Raw genomic sequence first — 15,238 nt, forward strand, 5'->3', positions numbered from 1 at the left:
CCTGGAGGCTGTTGTACTCTCCTGAATTAGGAATAGGAATGCCCCAGGGTCAGTAGCCGAAGATCTAGCAATGTTCCCAGAAGAGCAGAGGAGGTGAAGAGTGTACAAATTTAGGACTTTCACCCAGAGTATGTATGTGATATTTCTTACAAAGGACAACAAATGGAAGCCCTGGGATGTGTCTACCATTTCTTTTAAAAACTAAGATAATGGAGTTTCAAATGACACAGTGGAAATAACGAACCCAGAGAAGACCAAAGGTTAAGTCCCGGCCGATAGTCAAAAGCCGGTTATGCAATCGGCAAAGGACTCATTGATGTCAATTAACCACGTAAACCACCTGCTGGGCAAAATGACGCAGAGCGCTTAAAGGGGTAAGTAATGCAATGGCATATAGTATATAGTTCGGCATTATCGGATTACACAAGAAGGAGGTTGTTAAGCTGCTGCATTAAGGTCAAAGCATCAAGGTGCCCAGAACAGTTTGCTTATCGATTGATGCACAAATGCATTGTCTCTGTCGAGCACTCAATACCTGTCATTTACAGGAAATCCAGCCAACTCAGTGATGTAATTCGAAAGAGGCGTAGATTCCATCGCTCCTCCTCCCGGCATCATCATCATCATCACAATCGTCATCATGGGTTTTGTTTCCCAGTCTGCAACACAGCAGCCTTTTGGGCTCACACCATTTAAAGCAGATGGACCGCCCAAAAGGCTGCTCCGCAAAACCGCACAATGAAGACCCCAACATGGGGCGCCATTCCCATGCCTCTTGGAAACCCGAGGTTCATTGCATCTCCCTGGGTCTGGGCCTTGATTGGGCTATATGGCTATATGGTATGGCCACTCTCAATTGGCCCAGTGGGTGATTTGGGTGCTCGACTGCTGGGTAATCGGTTTGTTTGTCTATCACAACCGCCATTTGAATGCATCGTTATGCTGTCATCTTAACGACTCTAAGCACTAAAAGGGCCAGCCATCCTGGGGGTCTATAGGGAATTTAATAACTTAAATCCAGAAGAAGGAGAATGAAATTCCGTCTGTTCAAATCAAAGGAAAGCCACTTAGCATAAGTGGAGAGCAGCAAAAATGAAGCTTTCCCAGAACTTGGCCCCCAAAACATATTAAATATTTGATGTAATCGAGAAGCTCCAACTTAAAGCGCAATTATTGGGTAACTTTCGTTACCCAAAGGAGGGTTTCACTTAAAGCGGAAATATCTGCGCAGGGGGAGAACAACAGACCCCATCCCAAACTTTCCGGTGTGGCAAGCAACGGTTTTCAAATTAATTTACAAATGTTCAGAGCTCGTTGGTACATTTTGTTGAGCCCAGATGAAGACAATAAGCCGAGTTAAATGAGCCAGGCAGTAAAAGAGTAGTGAAAGGGCAGCAGCAGCAGCAAAAGCATTTGATGCGGGTGAAATAATTCGGGATATTATGTAATAACTATGGGGAATAAGTGGGAGCAAAAGATGTCTGCTGGCGACATGACTCACCCACTCCGCCCTTTAAGACCACACTCCATTCATCCGTATGCATATCACACAATGTGGGTGAACGACCTTGGCGTTTTTGGCCAACTATGATGATTACAATAATAAAACAATAAACCTTAACATACGCATCGATTTTATTACTAGCCATTTCGCAAATAACACTACGAATCTGAGACGAAAACAAAAGCGGCAAACTCATTCGCATGCCAGGCACACAAACCGAATCGAAGCCACAACAAATCGACTCCGAATATGTGAATCATAAGCCCGGCTCACTGCACCGCACTCGACTGCATTATTACGCAAGCCCCACTAAATCCAACCATGCGCTGCTGGCCACAAACTTGACTGGGGTTTTCCCAAGGCCCAAAAGCTGCTAAAGCTGGCAGCAGGCAATCAAGAATTGAATAGGCCAACACTGCGAGACCAAAAACTTCAGTTCGGTTTTCTTGGGATTTTCCAGTGGGGGATTGGCGAATATTTTTTGGGCAAATCCATGGCACAATTGCATATGCAGTAAAAAGCGAAATGCAATCGCACACACTGGGAAAAAACAAGGTTTATTTTCCAAATATATTAGTAAGTCAAAAATATGTTCAAATCGATTAAACTGAAATAGTTCATATACTAATGTAATCGATTGATTATGATTCTGATGTGGAAAAAGTCATCGAACAAATATAAAAACAAGAGAGAACGCTATAGTCAAGTTTCTCGACTATCAGATACCCGTTACTCAACTACTCAGCAGTGCAAACAAGAAAGTTGAACATTCTTTTTGGCATTCTTTCAATAGGCAAACAAAATAATGAAATTATAATTATAGCATTTATAATTTCTGAGATCTCGACGGTCCGTAGATCGTAGGACATAGCCAGATCAACTCGGCTATTGACCCTGTTCAAAAATATGTATACCTTATAGGGTCGGAAACGCTTCCTTCTACCTGTTACATACTTTTCAACGAATCTAGTATACCCTTTTACTATAAGAGTGACTGTTATAACAATGAAATTATAAGAGGACTTCAGCTTTAACTAAAACCTACCATAAATGAAGATAGTTTCTAACTGCCTTGTTTAATTTCAATCGTCGTACAGAAAAATGCGTGCTGGGTTGATTTGATCTCCTCAAAATTTAAGCTCTAAATCCATAATCAATATACGATGTATGTAGTTCGCTTAAAGAGATTGCCAAATTGTCATAAGCCAAATGGTGCGTGTGGGTGGAAGACCTCAACTTGTTGAGCAATTGACACAAATCTAAGTCAGGGAGTCGGCATTTCAGCCTTGAGCCAGTGACAATATTTCTTTATTTGTTTTTTGCTTTTGAATTTGAACCGGCGACACTTGTATGAGAAGGTGGAAAAGAGATAGGTATAGTAGCAGAAAGAGAAGGAGAGAGTGATTCAGTCGGAGGAAGCTAACAAAGTAGAGCAAACACGATTCCCACACAAATCCATTTGGGCAAACAATTAACAAGTTGGCCATAATCAAGATAAACCATGTTGTAATACTGCGGCCCAAGAAATGTGCAAGTTGGAGCGCACCATAAACAGAAATAAGTATATGCCAAATCCGAATTAAAGATCCAATACCGAGCCCCTGAACCTGTAACCCCATCGGATTACAAACTGTCCACCTGGCATTACTTGTCTCCGGCGAGGTCCAAGTTCAAGTTCAGTTCATCAGCCGCTGGGATTTACCAATAGCCAAGTTTCAGCTAACTACCAAAATTATTTTTATCACAAAAAAACATTTTAGACAGCAGCAAGTCGCAATGGTAGATACACTATATAGATATGGAAATATAATTTATATTTTACTGCAGATTGTGCTGTAATATCAGCTTAATTTGATATTTAAATATAATGTATTTATATTTAAATGATATATGAAATATATGATTTAAACGTTAATTGATTATGATAATCATGTTTGGTAGTTCTTCAACCAATGGGTAACAAACTTGAATATCACGAAACTACATGCTTTAGTTAATAAGTTACATAGTTACTTAAAAGGAAGTGTTATAGTTTTATTCGGAAAACACTTTATTCATATTCCATCTTATTGATGTACCCTAAGAAAAGGGTAAAACAAACGGAATTAAAACGATGCGAAATAGGTTTGACGCACCTCCTTCAAAAAGAGCTCAAAAAGCCCAAAGTGCTCGGCATATGAGTCATAAAAAACCCGATGGTCAAAAACTACGCGATTGATAAAAACTCCACGAATTATTCACGAGCAAATAGCCGATAGGTGTTTGGCAAACTACACAGAGTGGCGACAATAACAACTGCGGCAAATCAATGTGATTAGCATAATTTTCAAAGATCTGGCCATTATCAACTTTCTTGGAATGTTTAACATAAAACGCCACTTAAGTGGGGCTAGATAAACGACTCCAGCTCATCGAACCAAGGTCAGTAACACAAGTGGAAGCCACTGGATCCACTGAATCACAATGAGAGTCACTCCGCACAGCACTGACCATACACAACACAAACCTGATAATGATTGGGATTTAAGGTAGTGGCACGCGAACGTGATCATCGTGAATAAGTTGGGGGGAATGTCTCTAATTTTTATGAACTTCGGGTAATTCCGCCAAGCGCTTTTTACTCACATTGAGCTAGGTTAAGAAAAAAACAAACAAAAATACGAGGGAAAAAAAACCGAAAATGAAACGAATGACCGACTGATGACGTTTGCATTGACCATGAGTTAAAAACCAGACGATCTTTACTGAACTGCAACCGAAAAGAGAGGCAGATATACATACATATGAAGTGAAAAAATGGGGAAAGATGAATGTATGCCAAAAGATCCGGTTTGAGGCAATGCCCAATTTTACCCTTTTTTCATGATGTTTTTATTGTTCAGCGGTTGCTCCTCTCTGACCCAATTCATAATTGCAGAATTGCATAATCCCGGTTTCTCAAGCAACGCCTTTCCGGGAAGCTAAATTTAGTTATTCGAAATTTGGTTAAGATCGTAAAAAACGCAAAGACCATTTAGGATGGTAAGCACAGACAGTCTGTTTGGATGTAGTGATAGTTTCTTGGTTTTCTACTGATTATGAGGCTACCAAAGTGATATTTCCGCCTAGACCCCCGTTTAGTGACCCCCAGTAGTTTTGCAGAATTGGGGATTTGAGAAAAACCCCAGACGAAAAATGATTGCCCACAAAAATCAGCACTAACAGCAAGAAAGAGGGTTGCCAAACATTGTCGTCTATGCCGCTTTTGTATCTTTTGTTTTGGGCTACCGATTCGCCAGCTTAAGCGGCATGAAAGCTAGAAGGAGACGGAGTCGCTCAGAAAGAGACAGCAAAACGTTGGAGCTTGACGTCGACGCCGCGCATGCGCAGCTTTTGTATAAATTGTGCGCGGCCGACGAAAGCGAAATCAGTAAACGATCTGCAGAGCAACGAAAAGCACAATCGGTGCAGAAAGTGAATGAAGTGAAAGGATAACAGACTGTGTAAATTGCATAAGGATTATCCAGACAACAGTGATAACTACTTAATTGGATTAATAAACTTGACATAAAAAAGGTGAGTGAAGTGAGCCAAACTGCCAAAGTGAACTCCAGTGAACCGAAAGCAAACTAATTAAAATTAGTCGCCATTAATTGTGAGTCTGCAGCTGATAAAATGATGGGTGTTGCAAATGTACCTACGTACTCGTACAATAAGTAGTATAATAAAAACTCTTGGCCAAGAGCCTCTGCGTCATTAAGGCAATCGAACAAGCGAAACTTTCACTGCGAATACAATGGAAAAACCTAAAAAATTTCCCAAACCCAACCAATCGGCATTTAGCATCGCTTGCGAGCACTTCTCGCCAAAGAAAATCCAAGCAAAGAGTTGCCGGCAATTTGCAATGCAACGCTGCGCACAACTTCCGTCCGAAAAGCGGGCCTAAAGAAATCCAAAAGTCCATTTACATAACTGGAAAAGATACTCTTGAGGCACTTGAAGAAATTCACAAAAAATTAAAAATATATCTGGAAAATGTAGTGTACAAAAATGAATTAAATATATTATGAAACTTTATGTATGTATGCCGCTCTAGATGAACTAAATCTGTTTATATAGTTATTTAAAATATTTGCTCTAAGAATTAGTAAAACTTTTTATCTAAACATATAAAACTGCGAACCCCAATCTTGGCGTCACTCCAAGTGGTAACAATTTAATCGTGGCAATCCAATTATATATGAGTAACTCCTTGAAGAAAGTTACAAGTCTTAAAATTGATTTTTGTCTAAGTGTAGCCGATCTTTTTCAAAATCCGCCCCCGCTCGGAGCCGGTGACATAACTGCAATGCAAACGTCCGTAAAAAAGGCTGAAAAGAAAAGTGAATTACACAAAATAAAAGAGACACGAAGCGGAAAGCGGCTGTCAGGGCGAGAGATCAAGTTGAGCGATGGTCGCCGGTGGGATTGCAGTCGTAGGCTTGCTAAATCTGTAGGAAAATTACATCATACATTACGGGGAGCTGAGGCCATCCCCCCTCGCATTTCGAGCAAAAGTAACGCACAACATCAGGCAATTAAGTGCGACGGTCTGCGACCTCCAACGAAAGTAAAAGTCTTATACGAGAGTCTGAGTCACGGTGAAGATTTCGTGATGTTAACCGGTTTTGGCTGCGGATTCGGCTTTGTTACGGATTGGTTAAGCATGGGGGATTGGTGGATAGGGGGAGAAATGTAAACTGGCACAATGACTTGGGGTAATGGTGTCAACTAGCCACGTATGTCATAACCAATCCTGACTAAACCTCTTCATTTGTTTTCTGTTTAACATAAAAGTCGGCAAAGATCGTCAATCAAAAGATAGACTAAAAAGATCATCGATATTGCAAAATTATGATTTTCAACACACAGTTTAATTAAGATTTAATATATTCGTAAATATATATTATTAAGTTTCACTATCTAATCATTTCAGAGCTTCACAATGAGAATTAGAGCTAGCCTTTTGGCAGTTGTACTGCTGGCCACCGCCTCCTTGGCCGAGGAGTCCAACTGGGGCAATGAGTGGGCGCCCATGGAGGATGCGATGCCAAGTCGCCGATCTGTTGAAACCAAGCCCGCGGAACAATCTGACATACAGGGACGTTACCTGGTCCATGAGTCCATCCAGAGCAACAGCACCACCCAGATCGACGAGGTCATTGAACAGCTGATTAACTCCCGCCGTGAGGGTCGTAATCTGGGAGAGTACGATGCCGTCTATGCTGATGGTAACATCGATCAGGCTCTGCAGCAGGGAAACGATCTGCAGGCCCGCAATCTGATCAGGGACAAGCTGTGCGGATTGGGACTAATGAGCTGCGATGTGGAGGAGAAGCGTCCCTTCTACTCGACCATCTACGCCCAGGGTCCCCCACCACCATCCGGTTTCAGCGGTGGTCCCTATGGTCCAGCTAAGCCCATGCCCCCACCAAGCTACTTCAGTGGTCGCCCGCCAATGGGTGGACCTCCTGGATCCTACGGACCCCCACCAAGCTCCCTGAACTCCTTTGGTCCTGCGCCCAGCTCCGTGAACTCCTTTGGGCCTCCCAGGAAGGTGGGATACGAGGGACCCTACAAGCCAATGTCTGGACCATACAGGCCAGCTGGACCCGGTGGCTACCTGGAACATCCTCCACCATCTGCCATTGACGGCTCATCCGACGGTATTACCTACACGAAGCCACCACCGGGAGCCCTGATCTACGACAGCAAGCCACCAGGACCCATCTACACCGGAGGTCCTTCTCTGGGTGCTGGACCCGTTTTCAATGGTGCTTCGAATGGAGTTCCTCCATACAACTACGAGAATCCCGAGGGTGGCATCCAGGGCGCCAGCTCTGCTCCCAATGGTTTCTACTCGCAGCAGTCTTCGGCTTCCTCCTCCTCGGCCACATCCTCCAGTACCAAAGTGGTGGTTGGAGCACCGCTCGATGGACTGCAGCAACATGTGCACCATCATTACCATCATGTGGAAGGGGGCGAGGGAGCGAAGGTTCCCAGTGTGCCAATTCCCATTGGAGCTGGCCAGACCATTAACACCGACTTCAGTGCCCTGGCCCAATCCTCTGCCACATACACTCCCTCCATTCAGACTTCATCCGGATCCAGCTACTCCCAGTCCAATGCCTTCAATGCTGGCTTTAATGGTGCTTCTCAGGGTGGACTTCTTTCGCAGAACGGTTTTGGAATCTCCCAGAAACCCACTGGAGATCTATACAAGCCAAACTCTGGAGATCTCTACAAACCAAACTCAGGACTAGGAAACTTTGGCAGCAGCGCCTCTGGAGGATTCAGTGGATCGCCCAGCTCCAGCTACCACAGCCAGAACCCCGATTACTACAAGAAGGAGCTACAAGGTGGAGCATCCAACCAGTTCAATGCCATCTCCAGTGGCTACCAGGGACAGGGACAGTACCAGAGTGGCTACGACACCTCTCGCCAGCAGATCGTGGACTGCCAGTGTGTGCCCATCTCCCAGTGCCCCGCAGCCGACCGCATTGGCCGCAAGGAGGATCTCATTCTGCCCATTGATCCCCGCAACCTGGGCAAGGACATTGAGGCTCTGAGTGACGATGCTCTGCCCAGCAATGCTACCACTGCTGCTGAGGGTAACAAGGCCGAGAAGAAGGCGGTCGAGGATGACAAGAAGCGCACCCGTCGACAGGCTGATCAGAAGGACGACGAAGCAAGCGATCTCTCACTCGATGCTCAAGGGGTAAGTCAACAGAAGCCTCTCTGGAGGACCGTATTCTTAGTTTAAGTAGTGCCCGACTAATGCCAAATCACACATGGTTCACATGGACCACTAATCGAGTTCTAGCCAAGCTCCTCCCTCCCACACACACATCCAATCAACCAATCAACCAATCAAACAACAAATCAATCAGTCAATCAACAAATAAAACCAATTTGACAACTGCACCCATCGTTCAACGCTCCAAGCTCAACTAAAATACCAGAGTGCAAATCGGTTCCGATTAGACCAGTCACTAATCCCAGAACTAAACCAGCTAACCAAGCACGACCTTTGTGATCGCACGCCTGCAACCCGAAACATGAAGCCTGCATCCGGCAACCAGAAATGGAACTCCACCTCTAGCGTTCTTATATTTTCCCCTTACCAACAAATAGAGACAATCCCCGCTCGGAGGATCTCCATTGGCATTGCCCGCTCTCCAGGCCATTGAACTAATCCAACGCAAAGTGCTGCCCACCTACGGTGTCAGCTTTGGGCTGCCCTATCCCAGTGGCGGCTATGGAGGTTATCCCTCGAATATACTGGGTGATCATGTACCCGCTCAAAACCCGTACTTTGGTTCGGTGGGGCCAAATGGCCTGAATCTCGGTCTGGTGAATGTGAATCCTCTCGTATCGGTGCAAGTGGCCAAAACAGAATATGGCGAGAAGGTGGTGAAGCCACTGGTCAATCTGCATGTCACCCCAAATGCGAATCTTATTCAGAAAGTGGGGGACTTCTTTAAGCGAAAGCCCACCGAAGCCTATAGCACCCATTACCACCACCACGATCACTATAGTGGCTATGAGCATCACGATTATGATCACCATGGACACCACGACCACCACGACGAACACTCGTATTCCCATTTCTATGGTGGATCTGGACCGGGTCCCCATTTCAGTGTGGAAATGGTCCCAAGCACTCCCATCTTTGAGTATCACAGTGGCCCTTCTGCGCCTTCGGTTCAGTATCATCACCACCACGAGTCGTCTCCCTATGAGAGCTCTTTCACCTCGGTATATCCCGGATCCAGTCCCGATTTCGGGGGCTTCGGCGAGTACTCACAGCATGTGGAACGAAGTGCCAATGTGAGCGGTGGTAGTACGGACGTGTCATCGAATTCCGGTCGTCGTGGCAAACAGTTGAACCTGGGACCCCTCTACAACATTCCCACTCCGGCTCCTGGTGAGGCCGCTGGCAGTGATCGGATCACTTTTCCCCGGGATCGCAGGCGCAGGAGCGTTGAGGATGGTGTGTGGGCGGGAGCAGCTCCTGAGGAGCAGGTAACCATGTGTGGATAAAGCATTTAAGTTCGTTCAATAGAGTCAATAGATTATAAAAGTTAATAGCTACAAAATTCAGAATTTGCATGAGAATCTCAGTCCGAAATTATCGAACAAATTATCGAAGTTTTATATATTTTACATATGTTTATGTTTACATATCTTACAACAAACTAAATTTCAAATCCAGATAGGATAAGATAACATTCCTCCACGATTTATCTAATTGCGATCGCCTACCTTGATATTTTCCAGCGTGCTTATTATGGAAACCGACCCGTGGAGAAGACCTGCCGTATTAACGAGGTCTGCTGCCGTCGTCCTCTGCGTCCCCAAGCTCCTCCCCAGCAATTTGGTCGTTGTGGAGTAAGGAACGCCGCTGGAATCACCGGTCGCATCAAGAACCCCGTCTACGTCGACGGAGACAGTGAGTTCGGCGAGTATCCCTGGCATGTGGCCATTCTGAAGAAGGACCCCAAGGAGTCGATCTACGCCTGCGGTGGAACCCTCATCGATGCCCAGCACATTATCTCCGCTGCCCATTGCATTAAATCGTAAGTTGGAGAGTCATAAAAGTATCTTTCACCAGAGGATTAACCACTTGCCTTTTTATATCCAGTCAAAATGGCTTCGATCTTCGTGTGCGCCTGGGCGAATGGGATGTCAACCACGATGTGGAGTTCTTCCCCTACATTGAGCGCGATGTGGTTTCCGTGCACATCCATCCTGAGTACTATGCCGGCACTTTGGACAATGATCTTGCCGTTCTGAAACTGGACCAACCCATTGACTTCACCAAGAATCCCCACATTAGTCCAGCCTGTCTGCCCGACAAGTACTCCGATTTCACTGGAGCTCGTTGCTGGACAACTGGATGGGGCAAGGACGCCTTCGGCGAGCACGGCAAGTACCAGAACATCCTGAAGGAGGTGGATGTGCCAATCCTATCGCACCAGCAGTGCGAGGCCCAGTTGAGGAACACCCGTCTGGGATATAGCTACAAGCTGAATCCCGGATTTGTGTGCGCCGGCGGAGAGGAGGGCAAGGACGCTTGCAAGGGCGATGGCGGTGGTCCATTGGTGTGCGACAGAAATGGAGCCATGCACGTGGTCGGAGTGGTGTCCTGGGGCATTGGATGCGGCCAGGTGAACGTTCCTGGAGTCTACGTCAAGGTCTCCGCCTACCTGCCCTGGATCCAGCAAATCACCCAGAGCTATCAATGATTAACGGAGCAACAGGCTGAGGAGGAGGAGGTGACTGGCTACCATGCGAATTTCCCTGCATCCATTCCGAACGACACCTCCTCCGATAAGTTCGTTTTCCACTTCTGACCGAAGCAATCTTTCAACACTTTTGCAACTCCCGAATCGTTTCAATTGTGGCATTCGTCATCGTATTTACCAGAGTCGTCACTCTTAGTTATTACGGATGTCTCCTTGAATACCTGTTATATTTTGTTATGTATATTATGCGCCCACAGTCGCCCCTTCACTTCACTTCACTTGTTGACCCACTCATTACCCACAGTTGTTGCTCAATTGAAGACGCACAACCGTCGCGTCACCACTTGTTGATATTAATTGTAAAGCGTATCTTGTACCATCGAGTTCAGATTTTGTCTTGTAAAATAGTGATTGTCATAACTTATTTATTTATGTATTTGTAATAAATAATTATGTATTTAAATAAAAAATAATTTATATAAAACATGCGTAATTCATTTTGGTCTCGGGTGGTGAAAATATTAATATTCAATATTTGCCAAAAATAGTTTTGCCACCCGTTATGATGTAGAAATTCAAAAAAATTAATAAATGTTCCAAGGCTGATGTTCTAAACTCCATAACTCAACTTATCTTAATCGGATTTTGAAGTGGGATGTTTCTAAATGTTTCTGACGCAATTATCTAAAAATCTGCATTCAAATTTAGAAATTTATTGTTTTAAAATCTTTTTTTAATTTTTCTGATGTTATGATGTTGTAGAAATTCAAGAAAATGAAGAAATTTCCTAAGGCTGAAGTTCTAAACTTCATAACGTCATAACATACACGCTTTCCAACGCATCCAATATACCCGTTTACTCTTTAAAAACAGCTTACATCATCGTAATCAATAACCCATTAGATAATTTCAAAAATCAGCTTTAAAATCATTTTTACAAGTATTAAAAAACAATTACAATAAAAGAGGTCTAAATAAAAAGCGATTGAAAATGAAATTAAAAATATATCAAGGTTCTAGCATGGCTAGCAAAACATTTGAAGCTTTGCAGTATTTTAAAAGTTATTCCATCATGAGGTCGGGCCTGAAAATTGTCGTTATTTTAACCATTCTGTGCTTAATCATCTTAAAACCCAGTGTAGGTTTAGTTAAATATTTTGAGTTTATAAAATACATTGAGTTATTATACAGGGTCCAGTCGTCTTCAAACTGACAAATGTCATTTGTGGCAGCTATAATAAAACCTGGGTTATCATAAATCAATGCCGATTGAAGGCGATCAATCGCCATAGGACCGTGTTCAATTTCAATGCCACCCTCCTCCATCCAACTAGTAATATCAATGTTCACTACCAAATGTTTCAAAGGGCGAATGGCTATAAGCCCTGGCTTATAAATTCAAAGATCGATGGATGTCGGTTTCTTCGAAAGCCCTATGATGCCCTTGGAATATTTATGTTTAATATTTATAAGAACTTCACTAATGTCAACCACACATGCCCGTTGCAAGTGAGTCTGTCGTTCCAAAGCTTATATCCTTCACTTGTAATATTTATATATTTTAAAGGGTGATCTTCTCGTAAAGAACATGTACTTGACCACAGATGCTATGCGACTTCCCCTGCCCACGGGTGATTATTTACTGGCCATTCATTGGATATTTTATGGAAAACCCCAATTTGCCACGAATGTTAGTTTTCAATTTGTTGAGGACATATTGTGACATGAAATTTAAATGCCTTACAGTACTTTAAGCTGTAGAGTGATTTGTATGACGACAATAAAAAACAAGATAGAATGCTGTTGTCGAGTTCCCCGAGTTCCGAAAGGAAGTGCGATCGAGAAATTTTTCTTAATTTTAGAAAATTAAAAAAAAAATCAATTTGCTCAAAAGTATGGGCTTGACAGTTTTGGGAAAGTTGGGACAGTTTGTGGGCGCGGAAAAAAATTTTTTGGCAGACTTATAGAAATTTACAAGATATACAAAAAAATTAAAAAATATCAACACTTTTTTTAAACGTGTGGGCGTGACAGTTTTGTGCGGTTTTGCGCGTGGCAACATTCGGAAAACATGTGCTGCGTCTATATCTCTAGAAGCTGCATCCTTAATCTCAACATTATTTTTGTAGTTCTTTTTGTAGCTTTTGTAGTTCCTGAGATAGAGGCGTTCATACGGACAGGGCCAATTCGACTCGGCTATTGATCCTAATCAAAAATATTTGTACTTTATATGGTCGGAAACGCTTCCTTCTGCCTGTTACATAATTTTTTAACTAATCTAGTATACCCTTTTACTCTGCAAGTAACGAGTATAATAATGTTTAAATTTTGATTGAAAAATTCCCCCGTTCGTAAATTGCCAAATTTCGTGGGCTAGTTAATCTGAACGAAAGCGTAATCCCTGAAATGGCTTTCCCTGCATCGTTGCACCGAGGAGCCGGCCAAGAGCGCCACTTAAAGTTCACTCACAAAGTAGTGCAGCACATAAAATGCAAATTAAATTTAAAACATTAATAAGCCCGAGCAGCCCGACCACTTTGCACTGTCCGTTTGGTCCAAACAAGCGTGCCAACGAACCATTAAAAAACGCCACCGAATTTTTGGCCCAAAAGTGGTCGCTTTGAGCTTCCTCGATGGGATGGAATGGATGGAAATGGGTGTAAAGGTGCAATGTGTGTGGACCCAACTCTTCAAATAGTGGGCAGAGCTATTCAAATAGCTTCGAGTTTGAAAATCATAACATGCCCGCGATCAGTTAAATTTAAAAACCGCAACCGACTTTCCGCAACTTGAAAAACTTTATGCTCGGCTGCCGGCTCTGAAAGGCTTATAAATTGTACACTTCCATTCAATTTGAAGTTCAATGCAGTTCCAGCAGCGCTAGCGAGATGTACGGCCAAGGATTACGTTTTCTACTAGCCAAGCTTGTCTTGGGTAAGCCGGGGAATACCCTTTTATAAGGAAGTGAAAAGTAATAGTGATCTGTTAAAAATATAAAAATGCCAATTATATGCATTCAAGGAGTTATGATTTATAAATAATTTTAGACTTTGTGGAAAACATAGTGAATATTCTTATACCCGAAATATTATAAAGATACAGATAAAAAAAACTGTTACCAGGATATTTGCCCTGAATGTTATATTATATTCAAATCCTTATAGTGCTCCTTTTGTCTGATGCCTTGGGACGTCTGCACAAGCGAAATGGCTATCACTACCGACCTCAGCAGCCGCCACCAATCCACCAAGGTGGATACTTTGAGCCCCATCTCCCGGCAGTGCAGTCTCCCGAGCCAGAGAAGCCACAACATAGCCCCAAAAGCTACTACACTTCATCCGGAGTTGGATCCTCAGTTTCCAGCAAGGGATCCGGTGGTTACAGCATCGGCAGCGGCCTACGTTCCATTGCCCAGGGATCGGCGGATCAGGCCCACAGTGCAGTGACCAACCAGCATGCAGCTGCCAAGCAGGCGGCCTATATAGCCCAGAATACCCTGGCCCAAGCAGCTTCCCAGGCGGCGGCCACGGCGCAGGCAGCTTTGGTGGGAAAGCAAGTTGTTCTCCAGGAGTTGGAGCAGCAGGCAGCCGAGGCCCAGAGATCTCTATCCCGCGAGCTAGAGCAACTCAAGGCGGCCAAAATCTCCGCCAGATTGGCACAGCAAACGGCCCAAGCGGCGCATCATCACATATCCGTGCTCACAGCAGCCGTAAATAATGCCAAGTCCGTGGCTGAACAGGCTGAACAAACCTCCACGGAGGTGAACAATCAACTGGCCTCCCAATCCCAGATGGTAGGTCAGTCCAAGAACCGATTAGAGCAGGTGGAAGAGCAGTTGCACCAGGCGCGTGTTGACTATGCGGCCACCAAGGAGTCCGCCCTGAAAGCGGCCAATTCTGCAGCTGCGGCTCAGGTAAATGCATCCAAGGCTGCCCAGCATGCCACGATCGGATTGCACGAGAGCACAAATCCCTCGGCCCACGGGCACGACGGTCAGGAGTTGGGTGGGGAGGAGGAGTCCTACGATGAGCACCTGGACACCAGTGGCGGAGAAGTGGGTCACACTGGCGGAGGAGAGGAGCTAGTCGAACACGTTCGAGCTCCCTATTAGTACGGGATTACCTATCTCTAGATTTTATAAAATATACTTAGATGAAAGTAATATTTATGTAAATATAGGTAAAGTCAGACTCATGCGGCTGTGAATCAGCACTTTAAAATGGATCAAGAGATTAATTATTCCTAAAATTACATATCATAAAATCACTGAAATAAAATTGTTTTAAAACTCTTATACTACACAAGACTCCTGGTTCTAGGAGACAAGAACAAGATTAAAACATTTTAAGACGATTATTCGTTATACTGAATTGTACGCCTTTTTTAATTTTAAGGAAGTTAATGAATTATTTATTATAGTTTAACTGCTATAAAATTCGCCGCACAGCATTGCCAGCACACAAAAATT

General features: G+C 43.9%; 3 protein-coding genes across 4 annotated transcripts; all 3 read left to right on the top strand.

The window, feature by feature from the left end:
• Nucleotides 1–4,884: 4,884 nt before the first annotated feature.
• LOC6545318 lies at nucleotides 4,885–11,250 on the top strand. Of its 2 annotated transcripts, XM_026977277.1 has the most exons (5): nucleotides 4,885–5,059; nucleotides 6,459–8,240; nucleotides 8,657–9,547; nucleotides 9,803–10,101; nucleotides 10,167–11,250. In XM_026977277.1, the coding sequence occupies exons 2-5, from the start codon at nucleotides 6,468–6,470 to the stop codon at nucleotides 10,768–10,770; spliced, it is 3,567 nt and encodes a 1,188-aa protein (XP_026833078.1). In that variant the 5' UTR covers nucleotides 4,885–5,059; nucleotides 6,459–6,467; the 3' UTR covers nucleotides 10,771–11,250. The 2 variants fall into 2 exon arrangements, with proteins under 2 accessions (XP_026833078.1, XP_001973244.2); XM_001973208.3 differs by lacking the exon at nucleotides 8,657–9,547.
• Nucleotides 11,251–11,823: 573 nt separating this feature from the next.
• Nucleotides 11,824–12,509, top strand: LOC6545319. Its single transcript, XM_001973209.2, has 3 exons — nucleotides 11,824–11,908; nucleotides 11,962–12,279; nucleotides 12,338–12,509. Exons 1-3 carry the CDS (start codon nucleotides 11,843–11,845, stop codon nucleotides 12,491–12,493), a joined length of 540 nt encoding a protein of 179 aa, XP_001973245.1. The 5' UTR covers nucleotides 11,824–11,842; the 3' UTR covers nucleotides 12,494–12,509.
• A 1,122-nt stretch (nucleotides 12,510–13,631) lies between these two features.
• LOC6545320 (uncharacterized protein CG45076) lies at nucleotides 13,632–14,881 on the top strand. The gene is made up of 2 exons (XM_001973210.2): nucleotides 13,632–13,704; nucleotides 13,935–14,881. Exons 1-2 carry the CDS (start codon nucleotides 13,659–13,661, stop codon nucleotides 14,879–14,881), a joined length of 993 nt encoding a protein of 330 aa, XP_001973246.1. The 5' UTR covers nucleotides 13,632–13,658.
• The last annotated feature ends 357 nt before the right edge of the window (nucleotides 14,882–15,238 follow it).

The sequence above is a fragment of the Drosophila erecta genome, unplaced genomic scaffold (genome assembly GCF_003286155.1).
Source record: "Drosophila erecta strain 14021-0224.00,06,07 unplaced genomic scaffold, DereRS2 tig00000021-arrow-pilon, whole genome shotgun sequence".
Lineage (NCBI taxonomy): Eukaryota > Metazoa > Arthropoda > Insecta > Diptera > Drosophilidae > Drosophila > Drosophila erecta.